We start from the raw sequence: 27,837 nt of genomic DNA on the forward strand, positions 1-27,837 counted from the left end.
ACATCTCAAGTGTATCTACATCAATCATCTTCTTTTTATTGTTTTTGCCCAACCTTAATTAAAATCCAGGTAAACACAAGGAGACACAATGAGACACTTAATTCTGACAATATACACACATCAATGTATTTTCAATTACTTTTTTATACAAACAATGATGAATGATAAGAACAAAAATGACATTCAAATAGTAAATCAGAGTAGAATTTAAATGTCAGAAATAATCTTGATAAAAAGAAGTTCTAGGATGTATTGTTTGATGTCTTACATATTCATTTGCTAGCCAAGAATCCTGTGAAAAGACTTTTTTACTGTCAGATGTGCAACTGCCAGTAAATGGGCAACAACTCAACTTCTTGCAAAAAGAGCTTGCATCTGATTCATTGAGTTCTACGCCCTTATGACACTACTTATGGTGACACAAAGCATCATGTTAGTTTCTCAAGAACAAAAGTAGCAACCTGAGAAGGTTCTTGTTAATGGGGTATTTGTTCCTGATCAATAAGTTAGGCCTAAAAAAAACAAACCTGCAGCCACTCATCCACTGTCTTCTGATTTATGAATTTAGATTTGAGTCAAGCTAGTTCATAGTACTTCCCTGTCTTTGGATCGAAATAGCAGTTCAGGCACGGATCATAGAGCAGATTTAAATACTCATTCTCCTCTTCATTCGCCGACTCATCTCCTCCTGCAATAATGCAAGAAAATTACTCTGCAACATTTACAAGCAATTGTTCAAAACATGCGTAGATAAAATTGCTACAGTAATAAAACTCAATGGAAATTGCGCAGGTATAAATGTAAAATTTATATTGTATTTTTTATGCACAGTAGCATAGCCGTGCCAGATATGAATAAGGCGCTAATCTATCAGCTGTTATTGGAATAAAATGAGAAGCGTGAATAGTGGGGGTGACCTTCAGACTCAGGTGGATTTACATAAAAGTTTTCTGCCACTGCCTTTTTTTTATCTCATCAATCAAGACCTGAGACACCCAGACCCACTACCACATTATGAAGCTGTAAAGAGATTCCCTGTAATCCCCACTACTTTAAAGCAGGGGGAATTTAGCTGTTAAACTGACAGGCAGTTAAATGCTAAAAAGGTTATGGAAGGCTCCAGGAGGAACATTTTATCTTATCTGAACTTCGGCGACGATAATGAAAACTAATTATAAGACACATTGTGTAAGAGGTTTAAAAATGATGTTGTAAACTGGAAAGGTTTCATCAATTAACCTTGTCGATGTGTCTAGGGGGTACAGACCTGTAATGAGCCTGTCTCTTCTGACCTTTGGAGTTATGTGGAGGACAGAGAGCTTCACTCTTATGTTTTGGTTTTTTGGGGGGGTTTTTTTACCCTTAATTAGACACAGTTTCACATGCTTTCCTACCATGCTGTGCGCAGTCTTTGGTGGAAGCATAACATTTTTGTAAGCTCTGACACCGGTGAATGTTTCCATTAGCTCTGCAATTGTGTGTTTTTTGTGTCTGTTTAATGTTAGACCCTCAGATTTTTGCTGTCTCCCTGACTTTAAAGGACATAAAAGGGTGTCTAGGGGCAAAAGGACCAAAATTAAGGTTACCCCACCTCCGATTAGACCTTCACAATGGTTCCCTGTGTTGTCTGACCTTCTCCGCCGGCTGGGAGGCATAATGGGAGGGCTGAGCACATCCATCCACTCCCTAGGGAAAAGACCATAAAGGAACACAGTAATGACAACACATGCCATTACACTCACCATGCTACTACTGCACCCAGCACATCAAATTGCCTCTACATGACATCTTAACAAAAAAAGTCCCCATTACCGTTTGCTCTCAGAGACCTAACCAAACTTGCACTGTCCTTGAGCCACTTCTCCTGCACACTTAGCCTCTCGGCCTCACGGTTTTTCGCCTGAAGGATCATTTATTAGATTCTGGCTCAAGCTGTGACTTCCAAGTGTTCACATTTTGGCCTGTGTCTGTGAGAATAAGAGTTTTTTTCTCTCCATATGAATTTATCCTCCTTGTCTCAAAAGTACACAGGCTACAAGTATACATCAGTCATTTTCCAGGGAATGAAAACAATTCTCCCTTAGTACAGAGTAACAGATTAGAGCAAGAGAAAAAAATGTCAGAAGATGAATTATTACTTGGAAGCACTGCAGAGATTCATTTGTTGAACATAATTCATAATCATTTTAGGCTATACATCAGCTGCACAATTTACCATTTACATCCTCTGCCTCTGGGCAAACCATCTTATAAGAGCACATCATAGCATATTCAATGAGGAACCGTAGTCTTCTTCAGCGTAATATTCAACTGACACAGTAGGCAATTCAAGTGTTCGTCTCTTCGCGGCCTGTCTCACCATCAAGAATGGCAATGATCGATGATGTCACTCTCTCTAAAAGCAAAGTTCATACACCATTTTTCATGGTTTGTATGATGCTATTACCAACAAAATCTACATATGTTAATACTTTACTACAATACACAGCACCGGTCAAAAGTTTGGACACACTTTCTCATTCAAGGTGTGTCCAAATCTTTGACTGGTACTGTGTACTACAAAACATTTCCAGTGTGTATCCTCTTTGATTAACTTTACCATTGACCTATAAGGATACTGGTTTTAATGGGCGCCAACAAATCTTCTTCATTGTATGAAAATGTTGAAAAGTGGTGAAGTTAATACAAAAATAACATCTTGTAGGTACACTTCACTTTCATGATGTAGCATCTGGAACAAAATGCACCAGTGAAGTAAAAGTTCTCAAGATCCTGTCAACAGTAGTTAGAAGAACCATTTGATAGTCTGATAAAGGATGTCAAATTAACATTATTGTGTCAAATAGTAAAGAAAATGCACAGATTTCAATTGAATAACAGTTGAAAAAGGCCTACGCATACATGTTTAAGCACGGTCACCACAGATTAAATTCAACCCACTGAAAATCAAACAAACAGGACGATTCATTTATATCAGATCTCTCCATGCATTTAAGCATGAATTTATAACCTCATTCCTTTAGGTGATTAAGCACACTGAGGCTCTGGTTTATTTTTCTAACAATAGGCATTTACCCCTCTCTAAAAACCCCTTTGGTACCCCTGCATGGTAGGCAGGAATATAGTACAAAAGTTAGTAGAAGCAATTTTCAAGGACAAGGGTCTCTGCTACAGAGCTGCAAATTGGACTTCCAACTGTTAAGTGGGACTTGATGAGAGTGATTAAATTCATAGGTCTTAAAGTCATTGTAATCCATATATGGCAGAACCGGTGATAAAAGGAATACATTAGTTTGATTTAATTCAAGCAATACACTGTTTTTCACAGTGGTGAATTATATTGAAATGAAGCTTTCCAGATATCTCCCAGTGAATCAAGGTTTGTCTGACATCCTAGCAATTGTATTGAAGTTCGCGGCAGTCTTTACTGCAAAACAACTGAATATCTACTCTCTATGACAGTCTTATATGCGATTTCACATTTGATATATTGATGATAGATGCTCAAAAAAAAAAAAAAACCCACCATGACAGAATTGACTGTAATGGTGTCTCAGAATGCGACGCCTAAAAGAAAAAGGATGAAAACAACGATTAATCCTGTGCAGCTGCTCTTTAATATGTAAATCAAGGCCTGCCTCAAAGTCGAATTTCAGTGGTACAGCTGTGGATGCTGTAGTGCTGCGTGAGACGAGCCAAGGAGTGCAAAGTGTTTGAGGTGGCTGTCAGTAGCAATATTCATATCAGGTGGACATTCAATCAAAAAGCAAAACCCGACTGAATATTCAAACAGCCTGAAGACAAGTTCGTACAAGGAAAACTAAAAAATGTTTCCAGTTGTCCACACTATTAATTCGGTGTAATAAATTTAACAATAAAAATCAATTTTAATATAATAACACCAAAAATTAAATCTGTAAATAAACAAGTGTCAACACATGTTCACACCATGCCACCTTACTTTGCATCAATAAATCAGAAGTGTTAGGGAGGAGGAGGCTGCATAATTTGAGTGGCGGAACTATGATGCAATTTCTTTGTCTTCTTTTGTAACATGCCGCATGGATCTGTACACCCAGAAAGAGATGGAGATGTGCACAAACGAGGCTTATAAGGCGTTTGCTGCGAGGCTATGCAGGGTCTCCAGATCCCCCCATGGTCCATCCATACACTGCCAAGGTTGTGGAAATACAGTGCTTGTGTGCCAGCTTTAGATACTGCCCAGAATTCACTCTTTGAGATTGCACTGTATACTGTAATACGCTCCCAATGTTAATCTGTGATCTTGTATTATTAATGATAGCATTGAAGGTATTTCAGAAGATAGCTCCCTCTACTTCGTCCTCTAAATCAACATATTAAACCTGCCTCCAAGAGCTATTTGACTCGAGCCTTGTGCTTTTTCCCATTTAAGGAACATCACAAAAACAGATCTGACTTAAATGTCAGTGAGGGTTACACTGTGCATAATTTTGTTTTCATCTTGCCATGATGACTACAAAGCCCAGTTAACTTCCTTTAAAAAAAAATCTAGGTACTCTTATGTACATTTTCACTGCTGAATAATAACAATCTGTAATGTTCAACACATGACAAGTGTTGTAATTTACCTTTTTGATGTACCCACTTTGTCAACCTCTGTCTTCATTTAGTGGGTTTTCATAATATGTGATCTTCATAGCACTGCATATGTCTGAAGTTGGATAAACTTTCTCAAATATTAAAAACAGTAGTTGTAAGTTATTCTTCCTCCTCAAGTAATATAGCCCCATTCATCAATATGTTTTCTTCTTATGGTTGGAACTTTAACTTTTTACTTTGGTTTGAACCTGTCGGTAGGTAAAACAAGGTGAAACATGTCTCGTGGCTGCTTTGCATTCCGAACCACCGAGGCTCCTCCTGTGCAGAAACTGACCTTTGGCTCATCAATGATAGATTTCTCCCTGTAAGGGCGCTAAAAAACAGTGCTAAATGATGAGCCTAACCCTTGCTTTTCACTTTTGGAGGACTTGAACCCAAAACATCATGTGTACCAGCAGTTTTATAGTAGATATAAAGTGTCCAAAAAGTGATGAATCTGACAAGCACAATAATGAGTGAAAAAATAATCTAAACTTGTGAATATAAGAACAGCAGTTAAGGGAGAAGAAAACTACAGTACCTGGCACATACTCAATTTATTTGTACTCATCTGTGAGGGAGATAAGCCTCAGTCTGCAGATCTGACGGTTGACATTTAGCCTTAATTCTGCAGTCACCAGTTACCACCTGTTTATGAATTTCAGTGTGTTTCATGTATATGCAGTCAAATATAAGTTCTAAAAATGCTATAAATCACTGCTACTTGCCAAGACTTAGTTAGTAACAGTCTGTTCCAGACAGCATGTTCAATTCTTTCTAAAAAAAAAAAACAACTATAGCACAACTTAAATGCTCAATAGATAACACTATACAAGTGTAATCTTAGATGACGGCTACTTTTTACTTTTTTTACTATAAATGTACAAATCTGGAGATGAGTGAAGTATTTTTGCTAGTGTGTTTGGCACATGCTTGCTTACCTGGGGTTTGAGCACAGGAGGGGGTTCATTTCCTTCTGATAGTGGTGACCCTGATTAGATGGCTAGATCGGTAAGAGAAGGGAAAAGTAAGGTTGTGTTAAAAACATCCCCAAATACTCATATCTCAAGTACTTACAAAAATGTATTAAAAAATATTATTATTTCTATTTCTTATTATTCTTTTCTTTTTATTTATTATAAGTTATTTCCAGGATGTTTAAAAAGACCAGTAAGTGATCTGTTGGAGCATAAAAAGAATATAACATACACTCACTGCACATCAAGATTGAAAATGTTTCTGCTTCAGAGGGGCGTATTTCATTCATTTTAGCCCAGTAATGAAGGCCACCATGTCATCACCATCAGACTAACATTGAAGATTGACAAATGATGGTTGTCTCTCAACAGAAATGACAGATAAGAGTGTCACTGGGCAACTGTTGAAGTGTACTGCAATACTGGTCGCATGCAAATGTACATCCTATTTCTAAGCTCATCTATGAATAAATCTACTGCAGCCTTGCCAGAGAAGTCAACCATGTCATCATGCCACTTAATAATTTCTGTCTTTCTACTAAGCATCACTTAGGTTTAAATACAGGGTGAGGAGCATCATGTCTTTTATAGAGAGACCACTGACCAGAATGTGAACTCAAATTCCAAATACCACACGCAATGTCTCATTAAAAGTTACAGGTGCACATCAGCAACTGTGTTGGAAGAACCCTAAGCAGAAATTTTCACAAAAACCTTAGCACAATCACAAAATAAGCATACAGCTCTTACAATTAATTGAAATCCTTGTGTAGCCTGCACAGGTCAAGAGAAAGTCCATTTCTATTATTGAGTGCAATGCAAGCTGACTAACAAGTCAAGTATGAAAGATCGGTGCCTTTTTGGCAAACGAGAGAAAATACAAAAGAAAAATGGAGAAGCAAGACACACAAAACAAGAGTGAACAAACAAAGATCAAGGGATCTGTAAAATCTTCAGAAATTTAGATGTAATCACTGTAGGGAAACAGAGAATAGCAGTTGTGATTTATTTACGATTGGGACCTTTTAAAATACCAACAGCTTCATTCTTTGGGAGCTGTAAGAATGCAACTGAGACATTAACGAGGAGCAGAAGACAAGAATTGTTTCACTCAATATACAGAATTCTTCAGCGGAGAAAGAAACACAAGTGCTTCTCTCTCCATCTTGTCAAAGCTAAGGACCATATTATAGCCTCAGGAGGCTATTTAAGCCTAGTGCCTGTTTAAAGGCTATTACATTACATGACTTTGATGAAGAAGCAAGCATGTCGAAGCTGTAGTCCTTGCATTGCTTGAATAAATTTAGTTTTCAGTGTACTCCAGTGCCTTCTTTACGTAATCCTCTTCTAAAATTGTACCCTGTGGAATTCTGCAGGTAATATGTACTGATGATGATGAGTTACCTGTAAGGTGATGGGGAAAATTGTTTTGAGGAGGTAGGAGCTGTATCATTTCAGTGCTGTATCTGTAGAAGTAAACCCAGTGCCTCAACTGGTTGTTCAAACTTGCATTAACTACAGCATCAAAGGCAACACTTTAAACAATTAGAAGCACATCCGCTGGTAACTGAAGTACATCACTTATTTTGTAAAGACAGCATCTCTTAATCCAACTGCAAAAGGTGGTCAGCAGTGTGAACACAGCAATGTCAGCCCCCTGTAGATGTACCATCTCAAAAGAGTCAGTGTGATGACACTACCTGTTGTACAGCATCCCAGAACAACCCAGAGCAAGTGTTGGCTGAGAGGTCACTACACACCAGGGATGACACAGCCTGGGTCCTCACTCCCTGGCTGATACTAAAACATTTAGCTATCCTGCTTCTCAGATTTTTTTAAAATAAATTCCACTACCCAGCTCCTTCTACACACCCACCCCTGTGCATCATAAAAAAAACCTAAAAGAGCTTTACTTGTCTCCGATCAACTATGCATTATACTCTACGCATTATTTCTGGCCCTTTGCCAGCGTCGAGTTATGGAGACGTAAAACTCTGCAGAAACCTGCAGCAGTACTTTGGTTGTAAAACTATTCTATTCTGTATTCAATTCCTTCTGTTTATCCCCCTATTGTACTACTGCCCCCACAGAATCACATGCCAAGTAGACTTACATTAGTGAATCTCAGACCTATCACTACTCTTCCGCTTTATTTTCTCTCCTAACACATCTAAAATTAATAATCCTCCTTTGATTTTAAGAAATATTACAGGTTCAGCCTTACTCTCCCAGATATTAAGGAGCTTTCATCCAAAATTGGACTTTAAACTGCACCAGATGCTCAATGCCAGTATTCCAAATGAAGACATAAATATTGCTGGACATAATGATTTTAGATGTGACAGGAAAAGTAAAAGGGGTGTATTGACTTATGTTAAGAACTGTTTCACTGTAAAATTACTTAATTCTTCTTTAGAACATTGACTATGTTGCTCTGAATGTATATGCTAGGGGGACGCTCACATCATATATGCTTTTGGCATTTACCGCACCTTCTGGGAATTTCTGGTCAACCTAACATCAAAATAATGACTGCTTGGTCCTCAAGGGTGAGTATAAACCCAGATTCATACATTTCTAAATATACCCTCATTGCAGGCAATTATGCTCTGTTCAAAACATTTAGAATAAAAAATAGCTCAAATTCCTGTTTTTCTTCTAAACCTGCTCTTGCATATTTGAAAGAGACAGATATTATGGTTAGTTGCAAGAGCTTCTGGCACAAAAACTGACTGACATAATTTTAGCCAGCAGCAGAACTGTGTCATCATCTTTATACAGGAAGATAAATCTGATTATAATCTATCCTCATTTTAAAGGTACAATGGTAGATGCTGGAATTTAGTGGAAAAAATGACTAATTATTTGTGAAAATGGTTGATAAAAATGATATGGGCTGAAACCTCATAAACATTTCATACCATCATTAGATCTATGTTATAAATTGCCTTTATGTCAGAACTAACTATTCAACTATTCTCTGTGAAAGAAGAAAGCCTGTTTTAAACCCAAGAGGGCGTGAGTATTCTACACTAAAAATGAATTTAGTTGTAGTTCTATTTATTGCATGTTTTCATTCTTGCTCTTTGTCTGACTCAATCTGTCATTTTTTGCTGTAATCAAACCCCATGGTCCAAGTTCAGTTCTTACAACAGTCCTGTGCCTGTAGATAATATAGAAAAAGTAAATCCAGGGCCACATATGTAGGTGTCTGAAATATAGCTTCATATGTGAATAATATAATCTATGAGTTGATTCTTTTGTGTTCAACAGTTGCCGTAACAACAGAGACAGCAACAGCAACAGTATGGATGACAACAGGGTGGATAAGAAATGGCTTGTCAGCTGCAGTGGAGTCCCAGCATCAGACTGTTCTCTTCCCACAGTAGGTCTCATAACCACCTCTTGTTTTGTCTTTGACAGACACTTAATAGGTCTGTTTTTTATTTTCTGTATTTAGCACAGTACCACCAAAACTATATTTCCATTTGACACATACATATGTTTGGGACTGGCGTTTTTCTTTATCTCTCGTCCTTTCTTCTTCTTCTTCTTTTTTTTTTTTTTTTTTTACTAGATGATCCCATGGCAAGCATTTTCTTAACATGCTGATGGTGGTGCTGTTGCCATTTGTATATTTAGGATTCTAAAACACTGCAGCTGATTCAAATACAGCATTGGATGACTAAATCTCATCCTGTCCCTGTGGAAGACTGTACCTACTGTAAGGTCTGTAGATACTGTACATGTTTTTAATGGAGATCCCATTGCCGTGTCCTCAAAAAGAAAAGGACCATGAAATGATAATCCCTGTGGTAATACCACTATTCATTGTGTTCTACTTGAATCTCAGGATATTAACAGATACCTATATGTACAGAAAAGGTAGCAGGCCTATAACCTGAGCATTTGTAATAACTTTATTCACTGGGGATCCTACAGATGACCCAGTAGGAGCCAGACAGGGCAATGTTCTCTTCTCCTAAGTGCAATGTGCTCATGCTAATGGACATAGGTCCAAATGACCTTCAATAGCCAAGAGCTAACTATACTATCTTTGAATTCTAAAAAGACTTCACAGGATGATTTCAAATGACCTAAATCATTTTTAGTCACTGGGGAAACCATATATATAATGCCAGTGTACATTTGCTGTAAGAGTCCAATTAATGTGTTTCTCCTTACATAATCTTTGTAGTGCAGAAAACGCAGCAGAGAAAGCATTAGTACTAAACGGTGGCATAAGTTAGGGGCTTGGAATGGAAATTAGCAAGAGCGAGGGTCACTTAAATTATTCTAGATAGGAGATACAAAGAGGGTCAACCTACTAATGACCGTAAATGGTGTCTGAGTGTTGCTTGTTAGTAAGAACTGTATGATAAAGCATCAAGTGTAGCCGAGTATGATAGTACAGACCATGGAGATGTGGGTCCAGGTGGAGGCATCGTCACTGCTCATGCTGATGCTGACGTTACACTGGTGGATCTTTGATGCACTGAAGCCTGAGGCTCTACACTCATCCTCCTCCTGCTCCCTTTTTAGACTTGCCAGCATTCGGAGCTCCTCATCATCATCATCCCCATGCATTTGTAGACTGCTGACCAGATGTAAGTCGCAAGCACTGGAATCAACATGCTTGTCTTCTTTTTCCTTTAAAATTATTATCCAAAAAAAAAAACAGAGATTAAACACAACTCAATCCACAAAGTTGACAAAGCAAACTGTAGTCCCAGACAGTGCTCAAGGCAGTGCTGGACACAAGCCATTGTTTTGACCCTCTGGGAGAATGTCTTTTACCAGTGCAGCTTTTGATTTAGGAGAGTACTATGCTAAGTTGATTTGTCTGACAAAGTGCAAGGAAGCCTGGTGTTGAATCAATGGCAGACAATAAGCCAGGGCTGCAGGGAGAGAAACAAACTCCTTGTCATATTTCTTTGACAACCTTTCAGTCAAAGCCTTCACTGCATGCTGCCTGCTGGAGTTGGCACAAATCAGTAGTCAGGAGCTGCACTGATGAAGGATGCTGGGGTATGTCTCAGCAGTCAGTTGTGTAAATGCAGAAAGAAACAGCCAAGTGACAGATCTCCCTTCAGGCTTTGTGATCACTCCAGTTGACTATCCTCTGATCCTGGATCTCAGGGCCTACCTCAATTCGCAGCACACCACAGTCTGATCCTTTTCCGCATGGCATCACAAACCTTTTTACAAGTCCTATTTAGCTGTCCAAATCAGCAGTGATCACACATTAGTATGGAAAAGAGAGACAGCTTGACAAAATGCCATCAGAACTTTTAATAAGGATGGATAATAGGATGAAGATCATTTGAACTATAAATTACAAAATTTGAGTTAAGCATATCAACAGAAGGCTTTCCAATATTGGTATATATTATCAGACATCTTTTGTGAAGAAGAGCAAGTTGGATAAATATTTCTTAAAGCTTGAAGCTGCATTTAACTGTTTTTGGCCACTTAGGGGCAGAAAAACATGAAAATAAGTTAACACAAAGCCATCACCAGCTCATACAGTCATTATGGCAAGGGTGCAACTTTCACATCCAGCAGACAGCGAGCAATATTAGCTTTCATGTTTCTGGTCAGCTGACAAATGTACATTGTAATATTCACTCTCTTTGTAGCTCCGTTTTGGTTTCCACCAATAAAAATATCTGGATCTTTGGGCAAGCCTGCTTAATGCTCAGCTTTTTACATCAGCCACTTGATTTTGTCTGTTTGTTGTTTGGTGCTGGACATATAGTGTACAGTGGGTTACCTACAGGGATTTATGAGAGCAGCTCAGACTCAACTATAAAGTAAATTTCCAGGTCAAAAACCAAAATAATGGGGCACGGACTATGATGGATCCCTTTCACAATCTTTTGGTTTAAATTAAAATCAAATTGCTAGTACAGAAAAAAACAAAATAACAAAGTATGTCATATGAAAAAATATTCTTTCATTAAAAGTTTCAATAAAAAAAATAATATTTTTTCAGTAGGACAGAAATACCCTCATCATTGACATTATTGACAAATTATGTAAAATCAGTTTGCTATTACAAATGTAGAAAGTGTTCGTTGGGAAGTCAAGCTTGTTTTTAACTGTGATACGTGTGGGATAAATAATGTGAACGTTTTGAATGTTGACACAATAATGCACAAAAATTGCAATGTCTTTTGTAGAAGTATAATGGAGCATCAAACATGGGCCGTCTCACAGTGAAGGTTATTAGGTGTGATGGCCGATCAATAGCTATTCAGTTAATTAGAGGTGGAAAATAATAGTCAGTCTCTGTGTTACAAAACCTTCAGACAAATAGTAGCACTCTGGATTAGGGCTGATGGTCATTAAAATTATGAGCAGTACCTTGCACTGTCTGGAGTCATCTAATTTGACTTCCTGCAGGAGTCTCCTGGACAGTGATACACTGCTCCCATCCAGAACCTGGCTCACTACCCCTGGTCCACATGGGCCACACTTGTGGTCCTGTCTGCTACCACTGGGTGAGAGGCAGCGTGTGGGGACCATCCCAGTAGGTCCAGCTCTCCTGCTGGATGGGGGCTGATTATTCATGTCGGTGGTACCTGGACTAAGTGCTTTTGGTGATGTTTGGTCCATGTTATGATATTCAGGTTGGACTTCAAGTTGCATATCCAAAGTTAGATCAGGAGATGTGGGAGTAGCAGGATTGGAATCGACACTTGGTCTTTGATGCTGGAATGTGGTGTAGCTCTTATCCTGGAAGAAAAACAAGAACTAAGTTAACAAAGTGTAAAAAGGATGATTAATCATGACATAAGAGCATATGGTAGACTATTTCTAATGTTTCCAATGTTTGCTCAGCAACTTTAATGTTGTGCTTTGCCCCTTAGATTGATGAGTGCTAAATGAAACATGATAATGAGATGTCAAACAGATTGACCAAGTGTTGACGGCTTAGCTTTAAATTAACCTCATGTTCAAAAAGGCTAATGGCTTTCTTTTTAAGTCTGCTAATCTTTTACTGCTTCAAATTCAAAGTTAACACTCGTTTAATGTCCAGTTCAAAATATATACTCTGGTACATATACTGTATATCAGTATACAATGTAGTTTATAATGTAATGTACGAATAATGTAGTTCAAAAAGCAAACAAAAACATAGGAAATTAGGCGACAGCTGTAGTCAGCTTGGATTCACAAATGTTACAATGGATTCCAACTGTTACGCAGTTTCACAGCAAAAAAAAAAGGTATTTAAACATCCAAAGACACTTTTCAAAAAAGACAAATGCAGTAAAAAACACTTCAATCACACGGCAACACACGTAAACCAACTGACCATTGTTAAAATCTCACACCAACATAAGCAAAAGTGTAGTGAGTGCAGTCATAAACAGCCGACGAGGCTAGCAACAAACAGAAGTTGTGTATTTAGCCATATCTTAGCATATTTTAGAATTTTCAGAATATGTTAGTGTTTTTGGCATATACCAAGAACATGAGTGGACATCAGGTTACTATGCTGCAAGAGTGTTGGAACTGACGTTGACAAGACCAATAATTAATCCCTTGATTGTACTGTGTATGTTACCTTGAAATACAGGGGTGCAACTTAAGATTTTTTCATTATAGATTAATCTGTTGATTATTTTCTTGATTAGTTGTTTAGTCATAAAATGTTTGGTCTCTATCAACAGCCCACAACCTGACGATAATCAGTTTACTGTCATAGAAGACTAACAAACCAGAAAATATTCATATCTATGTATTTTTCTTAAAAAATGAACAAACAATTAATCGATTATCAAAATAGTTGGTGATTAATGTTCTGTTGATCAATTAATTGATAAAACGACTTATCATTACAGCTCCACATACATCAAATCTGAGTAATATTGTGATGAATAATGCTTTCCACTGGATTGAGAAGTTCAAATGTAAAACACAAGATAAAGTAATAAGCTTTTCAGTTTGCAGACCAGTTTTTGCCAATTCTCTATCAAATACAGAGGAGCGCAATAGTGAAATTCTTACAGCCAGACTGCTAGCAAATCTACATTTGTAAACATTTTGATGTAGACATTGTTTATCTTGAATTAAACTGGTTAAAGCATCCCTTACTACTGCAAGACTCTTTCTCAATTTATTCCCCTCTGTTGTCTCTCATTGTGTTGTTGTCTTTCATCTCTGAGCTTTGTTTTGGGGTGAAAGGTTATCATAAGCCCTGTGAGATTTCATCTTACCCCCTCCATATGTTATTTGTTTTCTGTTTTCTATCTATATTTTTATCATTTTCACAAGTGTAAATGAATAAACAATAAACTACATATATTATTGAAATGCCATATATGGGTGTGGTTGTGAGCATGTGGGTTTTCAGTGTCTGTATGAGTTTGTGTGTTGACGGCATGTAGCAACACACTGCTTGGAAAGCATTTGAGTGTGAGTGTAATTGTGTGCAAGTAAATTTTTCCGTACTACTGCGTCAATTATTATTGCATTTAAATAATTGCATTTCTCTAAATATATAGCACATTTTATCTTGGATCTTATACATTTCAAAATAGTTCATACAGTGCTTTGTTTTGCTTAATATTTCTGTATATTGAAGAACAAACATTGGCTCAAAAGAATTGCATGAACCTGATGCAATGCCTTGAAAGATGATATTGCTTCAAGTTGAGAAATGAGCAACCTGCCATAGATGAATGAAACTCAGAATCAGGCCAACTTATGTCAGATGGCAACTAAGCAGTCTGGTTTATCAATTTAACCATAGTGGCAGAAGGATCTCAGGGCTCAGAGCCTTGCAAGACTTAGATCATATGTTAAAAACTGTCTCACAACCTGTATTGCATGCACTGCACTTTATACTGTACATCTGTTTAAGCAGACCTGGTATCTATAGTCTTAGACATACAGTACCAGTCACTTTCTCATCCAAGGGAATGGGAAGGTGTGTTCAAACTTTTGACTAGTATTGTATGTTCATGCATGTTTGACAGCAGGGCCATTTGTGGAGCATTTGGATTTATTTTATTTTAACCATTATGCTCTTTGCTAATTATAATTATTTGCCTTCAATCTGTGTCTTCCTCTCTTCTGTCAAGGCTTGAGAGCCAGGTCTTGACAGGACTCTTAGGACCCTGATGTATTTGTAGTGGCATTTTCGTCAAGTCTAAAGTCTATTTTTTTTGGACATGTATGCTTTTCTGAAAGTAAACATTTAACACCAATAAACGTTTTAATTCCTATATTTTGTTTTCTTTTCCATACCTTCACAGAGCTGTAGAACCTCACCTTTCATTTTCATTCATTTTGAATCTGTAATATTTAGGTGTTTGCCCAAACTGACAGATAAGAATGTTTCCTTTCTGCCATGAACACCGCTTAACATAGTTCAAATGCCATCACAGCTCATTGGTGTTTAAATAGTAACATATTAGATGTGTTTGCTTTTCTGTAATAAGAACATTTCTTGACAACTGAGAAACACCTTACCTCTTGTTGGCTTGAATCTTTGTCATTATAAGCAAATAATACACACTTCATTAACTGTGGTACTGTTTTCAGTGGTGTGTCTACTGTCACACAGGCAGAGCCAGGAGAACACTGAAATGTCATATTTATGCCAACTGTATCCTATTATTTTATTTAACTCTTGTCAACAACAGAGCTGAGACGAGTGAATAAGCCCTGGCAATTGAAACACAGCTTTAGCAACCTGTTTTAGTGAGCCAGCAGTGGTCAGGTTAAAGCTTGTGTAAATTGTGCAAATAAATATTTGGAAAAAAAGAGTGAAGTACAATTATACTTACAATTTTAATTAATTTTTGCAGCTGATGCATGTCATCTTTTCCTAAAGGGAATATGTTATAGTAATACCAGGCATCCTGCAGTACAGTTTATTTTCAGTATATCTGGAGCAATATGCAGTTTGCAGCTTTAGTGCTCCACCACATATAGTCTTGCTCCATCAGCCATCATAAAATATATCACAGAGAAACATTTCGATAAACCGCAGCTTGTTGGAGTACTTTATATTTGAAAAAGTTGTTATCGAATATAAACTTTTTGGATACCAGAGTGAATAACCATTGTGACTTTGAAAGAAACTTCAGATATCACAAACAAATGTGGCTCTCCCATTTTCCTCCCTGAAGAACAGTCACTTTCAAAATGAACATCACACAGAAAAAGTTGTAGGTGAGAAACCTGAAAACTTAAAATTACCCTTCTTTCTTCTGGTAGTTTCAAAATAAATTGAAATTGCTTACATTGCTCTCACTGAATCGAGGAATTGCATCCAGGTATAGTTTTCATATGTACACAGAGAGAGAATAACTAACTATATAAACTATGTAAGTATATGCATGGGAATAGTGGCAGCAGCTAAACAAGTAATGGACATGCTGGGTAGAGCATATGTTTGTCAAACATGCGGCACATAATGTTCCACTAATCGGAGCCCAGGCAAATATTTTTCTATGGCTGATGGATTTTTGTTGCTTTTAGTGTTTTGATAGGCTCATTATTAGGGCAAGGGGTATTCTCTAACACAGCATTTGAAATGACTGCATTATTATTCAAACTCCATGATGTGTCTGTGTGTGCAGTGTGGTGTGATTACTTCACACCTTGTCACAAGCAGCTACTTCTATGGGTCACCGTCTATATTTTTGTTTTGGCAAATAGTACCACGAGGCATCTCAAAACCTTGTTTTGCCTTGCAAACAATGTAAAATGGCAGCCAAAAAATGCAAAGGTCGAGCACCTTCAACAGTGATCAGTAACAATAGGCACGTTGAATGTTCGGCAAAACAATAGGAAATACAAAATGTATTGAAAAATGTCATCTCCGGATAAAGCTTTGCAGAAGACAAAGACCGCACTGGCAGCTCAAAAAGATTAATAAAAAGGGATCACATATTTTTCATACCAGATCAGCCTGGTTTGAGTTTTACACACGCACACCTGCATATGCACATAATGTATGGTTTCACCAAGATGTAAACATGGCAACCCTGGTCACACCCCTCACTCAAAACACAGTTTTGCAGGATTGTGTGCAATTGAGGCTACTGACATTGCAGAAATTGATATATCCTCATCTTATAGGACTTCTCATTGTATTAATGTTGCGGCGTTTACTTGATTCAAGATGGCAGCACGCATGAGTGCAGCAGCTCTTTGTGTGGTTGTGTGAGACAATGTCATACTGTGTTTTTAATGCTCCAACCAGGAGTGGCACTCCTAATTTCATTGTATCTACAATACAATGACAATAAAGGCTTTCTATTTCAGTTTCTAATGAATATCAATGCAAAACAGCGAGGCTTGAGAGAATACTAGAGTAGAAGACTGTCTCCTATTCAACTCCCTTAAAAATGATTTGACAATACACTGAAACAACGACACATTTTCTCTGTTTGGTTCACATCATAGAGGAATGATGTTATCAGTGAATGAGAAAATAGACCACACAACATCAAAATTAACCCAGACATGCAAGGTACATTGCCAGTGCTAGGTTTTTTAAGGTTTTGTGTTTTTTTTTCTTTAAGGTGGTGCATAGAATTCACTAATTTAATACCTTTATATATTATAACATTATATTAAAGCTAAACTGATCATCTGCACAACAAAATGAGGTTCTTAAGTCTGAATTATCAGACCTATTATAAAGTTTTAAATAAGTAAAAGCAATTAGCATTTCTTTGAAGATAGTCATCTTTATACTTATAGTTCAACAAAGTTTAATTTCCCTGCTCAGCACAAAGAAAGCTGCTATTCTTTATAAGTCTCAGATCCATTAATAAATTATCTGATGATAAATAACTCCACTGACCTTTTAAGTTCAAGTATATTCCACACTGTGAAATGTGCAATATGAAACTTTACTCCAAAATAAGCTCTTGAGATTCGCGCCAAATCAAACTGCGTGCATAATGCAAGATTTTAATCATGTTTTGAATCTTTACTCATGAATGAAGATTAAATTAGATTGATGTAGGATTAAATTGTTACACACCTAAAATGGGCAAATCAAAGTCTGAAATGTGGCTTTTTTTCAAACTATTAATGTATGTACTGTCATTCAACAAGTTTGCCTATTCAAGGCTGATGGTCATTTGTGTCAGAGCAATATAATGTATCTCAAACATGAGATGCACTTTAAATGTACTTTGCGCTTGTGTCTCTCCCCCAGAAAAAACATACCTCATCACTTTCACTGCCGATAAAGTCATCCTCAGGCTGGGCTTCATAGCGCCTCCCACTTTTGCTCTGAAACTGATCATCTCCCATCTCCATCTTCTCCTGGTCACCCTGGCCTTGCCCTCGTTTGGGTGAGTGAGGCTGCGATGAGAAAGTGAACACCTCCTCTGGCAGAGTGAACTGGGGCTCGGAGCCTTCATTACTCTCCCAGCTGCTCCAGACCTGCAGGTCAGAAGACAAACCTGCCCAAATCGAACAGGAGAGAGTCTCTGCTGGTGTGTTAGCATCTCTGGAAATTTTCTTTAGTGTACTGAAGCAACACTCATCTAATATAAAAGATTTTAAAACAAGACAAGCTCATTTCGATATTCTTGATCATTTCAACTTTAACAGAAGAAAAAGAAATGGTTGTATATGAATGTTTAAATGAGCAGAGTTTAGGGCTCCAAGTGCACAATTTCTACGATCCATGATTAAGAATACACAAAGAGGACCGCAAAGATTGAGTAGGGAATATATAATTAAAGTGAATAATAAATCATTTTTTTAAATAATATAGCTGATGTCATTCAAGTTCATTTGATTATATTCACATTAAAATTCATAATCACAATATGCAAGACTGTAATGAATTCCACTGCTTGCCAACAGTGAACATTAATTTTTCCTGCACAGACATTTTTGTAGGTTCGGTTAATTGCGCTGGTATACTAATACCTTAATGAGAATATAACACTATACACAACGTAATCAGTAGTAAAAACAGCAGTCTACTGCTAAATTATTAATCATAAAATTACACCTTTGTCCAAATAGCCTTATACAGTAAATACCTAGCAACAGACTGGCTTAGATCCCTTTTTTTCCAAGCTAATATTGCTTCCATAGTGGCTTTGTTTTCCGTTTGTATTAGAAAGACTAAATTTTACAGCAGTTTTGATACTTTCCAAGGATGTAAAAGCTTTTTCAACCCTAAGTAAAAGTTACATTCATGTGTGTATGCAAGAAACACTGAATTCTTAAAACTCCGCGATAGGCCTGAGATCAAAGATGGAGGCACCCCTCTCGCCGTGAATGAGTGAGCACATTTCAACCTTTCGACAGTATAATCACTTTCTCTAATTGCCCACTGTGTGGCAAACCCAGGGCCCAGGAGATGTCACTCTGACTTTTATTTAATGTGCCACATTACCATTAATGAACTAACTACTTTCCGTCTGTGGGCAGGGCTGCAGCAAAAGAGCGTACTGCTGTGGAGAAACATCCATAAATGAGCTTTCAGAGCACGTGCGCTCATTTTGTGAGGACAATGCGGGTATAGGTGTGTGTGCGGTGGTAGAGTTAGAGTAGGGGGTGCTCTAACAAAAATCCTGCAAATGGCCTTGACGTAGGTTATGCAAAATTAAAAACGGGGAGCAAAAGCGATGGTGTATGCAGCATTGAATGAGGCTCATTAAAATTCATGCAATATTTTGAAGTGATCTAATTTGTAAGTTAAGAGTAAGAATATTAATTTTTCTCAGGTATAAAGGAGCTACTTGGTAAAATCAGAACATGCAAAGTAGACATCAGTGTCACTCAACATGTGTATCATTCTCTTTAGACTCATTTTCCCATCTCTCACTGTCTTTTTATACTTTCTAAACATCACTCAGTCTGAAAGCGTACATGTCTTTGTGCTGCTGTTTCCTGCTGTCCCGCTCCTTCTCCATTCACAGCAGAAGTGAACCTCACCTGCTGTTAGGTGTTCTGTCTTTCCTGTTAGGGTCAGAGGTTGTTGCCTGCTCTCTTGTCTACCTGGTGTAAGCTTCTCTCTGGTCTTACTTCTCTTACTGTGGCCACCAGACGCAGCATCTGAAGGGACTGTTAACCAGAATTAAACACCATAACATATCAAACCCTGGCCTATTCATCATACCATACATTACATTCTAGCATGCACATAGAAGCATGCGACGTGTGTTACCTGGTGATGCTAGCCTCTCTCTTCCAGCACTGTAGACCCGTAGCTTCTTAGATCCCTGCTTGCCAAACACTCTCTCTTTTGGGGGATGAGGCTGTAAACTGCCAGGTGTTCCTATGTACAGTACAGTACTTTCAACATTATAACACAAAACAGTCAAACAACACTGTTATTAAAGAGTGCCAGAAGCATATCTGTGAACTGATTATGCACCGTGAAAATCCCTATTAATGAAGGAATTTCAGTAACTGAGCTTCTTACATTCATTCGCTGCAGAGAGAATACATCCAGCCACATTATGTTCAGCTAAATTAAGGAATTTTAATCATCCGTTCTTGCATTCAGTCATGCTCAAAGGATGTTGCATTATCAACTCTAAAAGCTGTTGGGAGGATAGTATACTCGGTAAGAGCTGGGATCTTGTAATCTGTAATGCTTTTTGCACTTCACTTGCTCAGAATTGTCGTGCTCTTTGGGCCAGTAAAAGCCTTAATGTGACAGATACAATGTGAACTTTATACAACTGACAGCACAGACAACACAATGAGCTCAAAACTCAAATTTACCCTCACGGAGAAGGTGGGAGCTTTCTCCATTTGATAATTTCTCAGTCAGGTTTCCAATGCTCTGACTTTCTGCTGTAATGTTTCGGTCTATTTTACTTGACAGGGATCCCTGTGGGACACAAGAAAAAATGAGTACTGTACAGGCTGAAAGACACATTTTATTTTGTAATTATAGAGACAGATATAATTATGAAAATCATGAGATTACCTTATTGTGGATACAGACTGCACTTCTATCCATTCCGTCTGAGGCTGCACTGCTTTTTCTTCCAGTTTGAGGAGTTGGCCCTGAACCTCTGGAGCCTGAGGCTGTGTGTAGGCAACCCTGGGGCTTGGTTTTTTGATAACTGGCTGATCTGGCAGTTGTAGACTGATCAGGAACTGCAAAGAGATTATCCCATTATTTATTGACCATCATTGATCCCTGTTTGGTTGGATATGATTTTACTTTGTGGGTTTTTTTTCAAATCTTATGCTGATGCATGTTGTACATGAAAAGTGGAGACAATGCTTGATTTATGGAACACAACAGCTACATCCTTGGACTTCAACTATCTGCCATGTAGGGCTGCAAATTTTAAGCAATTTCCTTTGTCTGTTGTCAGATGAAAATTTAAGATTGAACAATCATCCTGTTGCTAGTTGGGGCTGTGAAAGTGTTACAACTTTTAAAAAAAATGAGAAAGTGTAGCCACTTCGAAAGGTTATGCTTCAAATTTCCTAAAGTCACTTTCACCTACATGAAAAATGCAGGCTTGGAGCCAGTTCTAGGTGAAGGGCATTTTCTGTGAATAAAGTACTTTAAAAACATGTATTCTGTACACATTATGTACTGCAGTATGTTATTACGATGTGTACAAACATAAAAAAGAAGAAACTAAAATACATGTGTTTATCTCAAGTCTTGCCGCTGAATAGCTGAGCTGAGCACAAGATTCAACTACTCTGACACCTTGATTCCATCCCTGAACCAAATGTTAGTAATACCCCTATGAATGCAGGTGACACACAAGACTCCTTTATGCTTATTTTCTCCTGTCTATGGTCAAGTCTGCATCAAAAGTAGCTGTAATACTTTCATTTTCTGAGCCCACATTCAAACAATATCACACACTGAAATTATATGTTATATGGCTGGTGACATCTTCAAAAGCTCATCACTATAGACAAAATCTTGTGTGTGTGCGAGCTGGAATATTCAGGATTTTTTTTACACATGATCCTGTAAGCTGCAGCAGACAGTTTGAATTTGAGCCTGCCGATCACAACATGCAGTTTACATGCAAATAAAATGAATGCTTGAATATAAATCAGACTCTACTACTGAGCGGAACGAGTTGATGTGTCTCTTTATTCTATCAATCTGTTCAGTATCATCATGTGAAAATACTGGCTGCAGTGGGAGTAGTGATATGGCCGTGACCTGACCCTGCTGTATCTGTGCCAGAGCTCATTAGAACCACCTCCGCTGATGCTAACAGCAAAACACACTCTCTGTCTGATCCTCATCAGAGCAAAGAGAGAGAGCGAGACAATTCCACTCCACAAAACACAAAGGATCGACACGATGATACAGACAAAGCTGGGATGAATATACTTAGAATGAAGAAGAAGCAGCAGCCTTTAAATCTGCAGGAGCCCATAAAAGTATCTGGTAACAATAAGGTGAGGAGAGGGGCATATATGATTATTAATAGACTAAGAAATATTTTGAACAAAGATTTTGATCTGTAAAAATTCAGTGACCCTGAGAATGATGAAACGTCTTTGGAGTAGGACTGAGACAATCGGGGTTTGTTTGTTGCTACATGAAAACTGATTCGCCTTACTTTTAACAGTTTCTGACAGATCGGGTGCTGAAGCAACAATATTCACCAAGCAACTTCGTCACAGTTAAATTGGATGCCTACTTTAATAGCAATCGTTTTAATTATAATTAGGAATGTTATGCTAATAATGCAGATGCTAATTATGATAAGCTATGATCTCGTGTGTGGTTACTGCTCTCTTCCATGGGCATTGCCGCTTGACTCAACATGACTTAGACAGCTGTCAGAACAAATAAATAAGCGCTGATAAAAAAGGCCACAGAGTTGGCGGAACTGGATTAGTGGTGCATGTCTTTGTATATGAGGAGATAATTGCAGCTCTCAGAGTACAGGTGAGGTGCAACTGAACACAAAACTCAAGAGCACAAGAATCTCATACTTTGAAAACAAATCGATTATCATCACTGCCTCTTTGTAGAAAATATGCAAGCATCGCTGCACCATGATGCTTCTCTATTTATATTAACAGTTTCCTGGGTAGATTATGGCTAATCTTGCACTGTAAACCTTCACTATATCTGTCATAATTAACTCTCAAATCAACTAATTCTTTGCCATACACTAAATAGCCAAAGGTATGTAGACAACCAAACAAAGTATGTGGACCTGAATATTAAAGCCACAGGTGATTTTGTTTTTGACATCTCTTTCCAAATTTATGAGCATTAACATCCTGTTATAACACCCTCTACTTTTATTGAGATGGCTGTCCACAAGATTTTGGATTGAGAGATGAGATTTGGATTTGCTCCCATTCAGGAAAGGGTCATAAAGTCTGATTTACATTCAGCATTCCAATTTATCCCAAAGGTAATGGATGGGATTGAAGTGAGGGTTCGGTGCATAACAGTCAAATTCTCCCACATCAGTCTTGGAAAAACATTTCTTTATTGATCTCCCTTTGTACACGGAGGCGATGTCATGTTGAAACAGGAAAGGGCCCTCCTTAAACTGCCATAACCTACACAAAAGTACATGGACCATTTTTGGCCATGTAATTAGATTATTTGCTTTCTTAACTTAAGCAAAATGTCTTTGTGTAACCTGTCGTTATTTATTGATCCTGTGATTTGATCTTACTCACCACAGTCAGAGTTCACATGTCCACTCCTCATATCTGCCTTCTGCAAATTCTCCATGTTCAACACCTGAGTCACGTGGTTTACATCTGCTGGGAACTGACAACTGCGAGGGATCAAGTCCATGAGAGCAGCTCCATTGAGAAACATATCTAGATTTAAATAAGAACAATCAGATTTATCCAAAAACACATTATGTTGACATCACATCACATAACAAAGGTAATACTTTGATCAACTGAAAAATACAAAACAACAGAGCTGTCTTTACTGGCAGTGCAACAGTTGAGCCTAAACAGCATTGAACAGAACCAACCACTGAGCTCTTTACGAAAAAATAGCCACCTGTCTACCTGTCCTCCCGCACACTAACATATCTATTAAAAGTGAAGACCACAGAGTTCCTATTCTATTATATTTCTTCAATAACTACTTATGTTCAAAGTGATTTTTACGGGAAAAGAAGACATTTTCAATCAATAAATGGATAGAACAAAGGCAATGTTTTTGAGGGAGAGGCAAATATGTATCTTGTGTGGTCCTGTGAGGTAAGGCAAGCTGATAAAATTCAGTTTTGACATTAATCTTTTATATATGTGGCCAACTGCATTACCATCATCTGACACTCCTGTGGGCTCTGTTTTCATGGTGAAGATTCTCCGGACTTTACAGGTGGCGAACAAAGTGATGCCATCCAGTGTCAAAAATCTTGCATCCTTGAACAGTTCACCGGTGAAGGACACGAGGTCGATGCACAGAGTAGACCACTGAGACAACAGAAATGGTATGATTTTATAGTAAAAAGGATCCCTTAGAGATACAGCTCAATACTTACTACAAAATATGAACACCATCCATAAAAAAGCACAAAGCTGAGAGCAAATCTAAAAATACTGACAGAAGGTCAAAGATGAATCAGATACTGACAATATTGCGTTTCAATCCTATGAGAGGTATTTTTGCATGCCAAAGTGTGGCAGACAACTCTTTATGCACTGTTGATAAGTAGAGTCTTCTTTTCAGGTGCCCTAAATCAGTTATCCTGTGAATAAAAGACAACAAGACAGAACATGAATTATCATCAGCATCAGTTTTGTACTAAGTCCTGACCATAGAGGTGCCTCATGCTTTATTGGTCTCTAAGGTATGCTCTTAAAGGTATTTTTACTTCAATCTAGTGCTGTGAAATCAGCTGTCATGACACACACACAGAAGAAAAACAACAGTGAGAGCAATATTTCTCCAGATTCTTAAAATGATGTAGTGTATGAGTACTAAGTAAGCTGCTTTATTAAGAAATCATTTCCACTTCTAACAGTACATCTCACTAGTTTTTTTTTCTTCTGGTTCCCATGACTTATAGAGCTATGATTGCACACAAAGTGCATTTTATTTATTATATGACATTGGTAACTCAAAGTGACACTCTCTTTCAGCAGCTAAATGTAGAAGTATCAATGCAAGCACATTGGAGCACATTACACAGTCAGAGCCACCCCTAAGCAAATATATGAGGAAAAAAAAGAACCAGCACTTGACAGTCAAACATTAAATTATATTTTTTCTAATATGGCTTATTCATTCATTTTCAGCATTGCAGAATTTACTGGGACTGGCGAGATAAAAGCCGTTTTTATAGCTAAATATCTTAATCATAAAAGGTTATTAAAGCAATTACATAATAGTCATTGATAACACAATGCACTCATTTTTTCAGGTAGCTCAAGGGATTTTCCAAACATAGAAACAGGAGGCAAACATATTTTCCTACTAGATAAAAACAAGTTGTTTATATTCATTTTGTAAGTGGTCTGAAGGGAATTCACAGTGATTCAAATTATTTTCTGTATTTTGCTGTATGATATAATACTTTTCTTATATGAGCAAAGGTTAATTTACTCCATTAAATATAATTGTGGCAACCATATTGTAATTCCTTATTTTATCAACCAATTAACAAGTAAAAGATTTATTGGGCTATACAGCAGCGTGTGTTTCCAGAAATGATGATCTGTCACTTTTGCCTGATTCTGAAGTACAAAACACCTGACTGCAGTACTTACACAAGCTCAATGGAAAAATCTTTGAACTGAGGAATATTAACTTGAAGGACCAAGAATCTTTGGAGAAGCCCAACTAAGAAAAAAAAAGCAAAGAAAATAATTTCTATTAACGTGGAAATAGGAAATACAGTTTTCAAATGTTTGCAAGTATAATAGTGACTTACGAGACATTTTTCCGTTCTCTGGCATTTGCATCTTGACTGTATGGCTGCTACCCTCCAGACAGTAAACAAATCCTTTGACTTCTTTATTATACTCCTAGAAAAGGAAACAATACAGAAGAGGTCTTGCTAGGTGTAAGTCCTTACTAAGTGCTCCTATGACTGCAAATAATTTCTATATGAGCATACAGTATATATGAAGTTTTACTATAACTGGAAGGTCTATGTGTCAAGAACAGCTGTAGGCTCTGTGAAAATGTATAGTTATGTATAGTCCCATAGGCATCCACTACTATTATCACATGAAGGTAAGATTTTCTGTCCTCCCTGATAATGTAATTCAGTGATAACATGAGACTGTATGTTCCCTCATTTTGACAGTTTATAACTCATCTCTCATACAGTTGGTATTCTAGCATCCCAGGTGGTGAGCTGTCCAGGATGACAGCAGTGTAATGTATTTAATCGATTAATCTTTAAGTCAATCTACAGAAAATTAATCATCAACTATTTTCATAATGAATTCATCGTTTAGGGTCAGAAAAAATACTAAAATTATTTCCTTCCTTCCTTCTTAAATGTGAATATTTTCTGGTTTATTTAGTCTTCTATGATAGTAAACGGTATATCTTTGGGTTGTGGACTGTTGATCCAGACAAAACAAGACATTTGAGGATGTCACCTTAGGCTTTGGGAAACAGTGATCCTCATTTTCACCATTTTCTAACAATTTTTTTAGGGCTAACGACTAATCAATTAATCAAGAAAATAATATAATAATAATAACAGATTGATTGATGATGAAAAAAAATAATTAGCTGCAGCCCTAGTAGCCTTCAATGTAAAGCAAACCTACAGTAGCTCTGCTATAATGTACCTTTTGAAGCTTACCGTCTAACATTCAATTTCTGATGCATGGTTTCATTCTGGAGGTTAATTCAGCTTTGTGGTTATCATTTAGCTGTTTGAACTTATATACGGCATGTTTATTGGACTGTATTAGATTGCATGTGTTGCTGTCTATTCAGGCCCTTGGACGCTAACTTAACTAAAGTTAACAGGATAGTTAGACTTGATTGTGTGAAACAGTGAGCATGTCTTTTTACCATAGGTAAGGTAAACAACAGCTCTAAAAACTCACTTTATGTATGACTGACGGTCCTCCGCAAAGTTTCCATTTTGCTACAGGGTCTTTTCCTTGTCCACTGAAGATCTCAACCACAGCTCCACCCTGCAAGAAACAAGTTTTTTGTTTTCAACAGCAATGGAAGAAGTATTAAGTCCTTTACTTAAGTAAAAGTACCAATAGCAATATAAAAATACTCCATTACAAGTAAAAGTCCTGGTTTGGTCTCTCTGACTGATATAAACATATATATATAAATATACTGCATCTAAATATAAACACACACACACACACACACACACATACATACATATATATATAAATTAAAGGAAAAACTGGTACAGGTCTGAATGCTTGACCCCTACAGTGAGGGGATCTGGTGGATGACAGTGGTGGAGAGCGCTGTCTAACATGTCAGTCCAAAATCTCCCATAGGTGTTCAATTGGGTTGAGATCTGGTGACTGCAAAGGTCATTTCATACCCATCAAACCATTCAGTGACCTCTTGTGCCCTATCCTGGAAGAGACCACCCCCATCAGGATAGAAATGCTTCATCATAGACCCCTCACTGTAAGGGTCAAACATTCAGACCTGTACTGCTTTTTCCTTTAATTTTTCACCAGTCTATAAGTTATATATATATATATATATATATATATATATATATATATATATATATATATATATATATATATATACATATATATATGTATATATATAATGAAGAGTTATTATGATAAGTTCAGGAACAAGACCACTACAATATTTCCCTCTGAAATATAGTGGAATAGAAGTATAAAGTAGCATAAAATGGAAATACTGAAGAAAAGTAAAAGTACCCCAAACTTGTAGGCCTCCTTAAGTACAGTACATGAGTAAATGTACTTCGTTACTTTACACCACTAACGTTAGCTGTTTTAGCTAATGTTACATCAGGCTAGCTAGTTCGGCTAAAGAGAGAACAACATACTATTTACAAAGAGCAGGGCTTTAAAACAGTAGAAGAAGAATAAATAAACTTACCTGATAATTACTCTTGAACATTCTACGTGACGTCAGGCCTACCGTGGAGAAAATAATTTGTTTACCCCCAGATTTTTAAACAAATGGCTTTCTGGCTAACTGTTACATTAGGTTACCTCGAAGCGTTTTAAACGTTGCACTGAAAAGCAACTTATCTTTAAGAACAAGCGAGTAACGGTAAAGCTGTTGCATGTAGGACATCAGTTTAGCTAACGCAACATATGTCTCCAT

General features: G+C 37.4%; 1 protein-coding gene across 1 annotated transcript; it reads right to left on the minus strand.

Annotated features, from left to right (window-relative positions):
• Window positions 1-110: 110 nt before the first annotated feature.
• Window positions 111-27,837, minus strand: cfap20dc (CFAP20 domain containing). Its single transcript, XM_067587143.1, has 18 exons — window positions 27,723-27,837; window positions 27,607-27,644; window positions 26,598-26,687; window positions 25,460-25,553; window positions 25,296-25,368; window positions 24,160-24,274; window positions 23,846-23,999; window positions 23,238-23,384; window positions 20,533-20,705; window positions 20,325-20,433; window positions 19,762-19,872; window positions 19,530-19,658; window positions 17,799-18,037; window positions 11,964-12,335; window positions 10,014-10,247; window positions 5,562-5,623; window positions 1,592-1,686; window positions 111-688 (listed from the first exon to the last, which is right to left on the minus strand). Exons 1-18 carry the CDS (start codon window positions 27,835-27,837, stop codon window positions 576-578), a joined length of 2,463 nt encoding a protein of 820 aa, XP_067443244.1. The 3' UTR covers window positions 111-575.

This window comes from Thunnus thynnus, chromosome 4 (assembly GCF_963924715.1).
Source record: "Thunnus thynnus chromosome 4, fThuThy2.1, whole genome shotgun sequence".
Lineage (NCBI taxonomy): Eukaryota > Metazoa > Chordata > Actinopteri > Scombriformes > Scombridae > Thunnus > Thunnus thynnus.

Bases quoted from the DNA above. Each gene is read 5' to 3' on its own strand.
- cfap20dc (XM_067587143.1), bottom strand. From the start codon at position 27,837: ATGGAGACATATGTTGCGTTAGCTAAACTGATGTCCTACATGCAACAG. The intron at 19,873-20,324 runs GTAAATTTGAGT...TACTGTACATAG, and splicing joins CTCCCACCTTCTCCGTGAGG to GAACACCTGGCAGTTTACAG. The intron at 19,659-19,761 runs GTAACACACGTC...TCTGGTTAACAG, and splicing joins AGAGAGGCTAGCATCACCAG to TCCCTTCAGATGCTGCGTCT.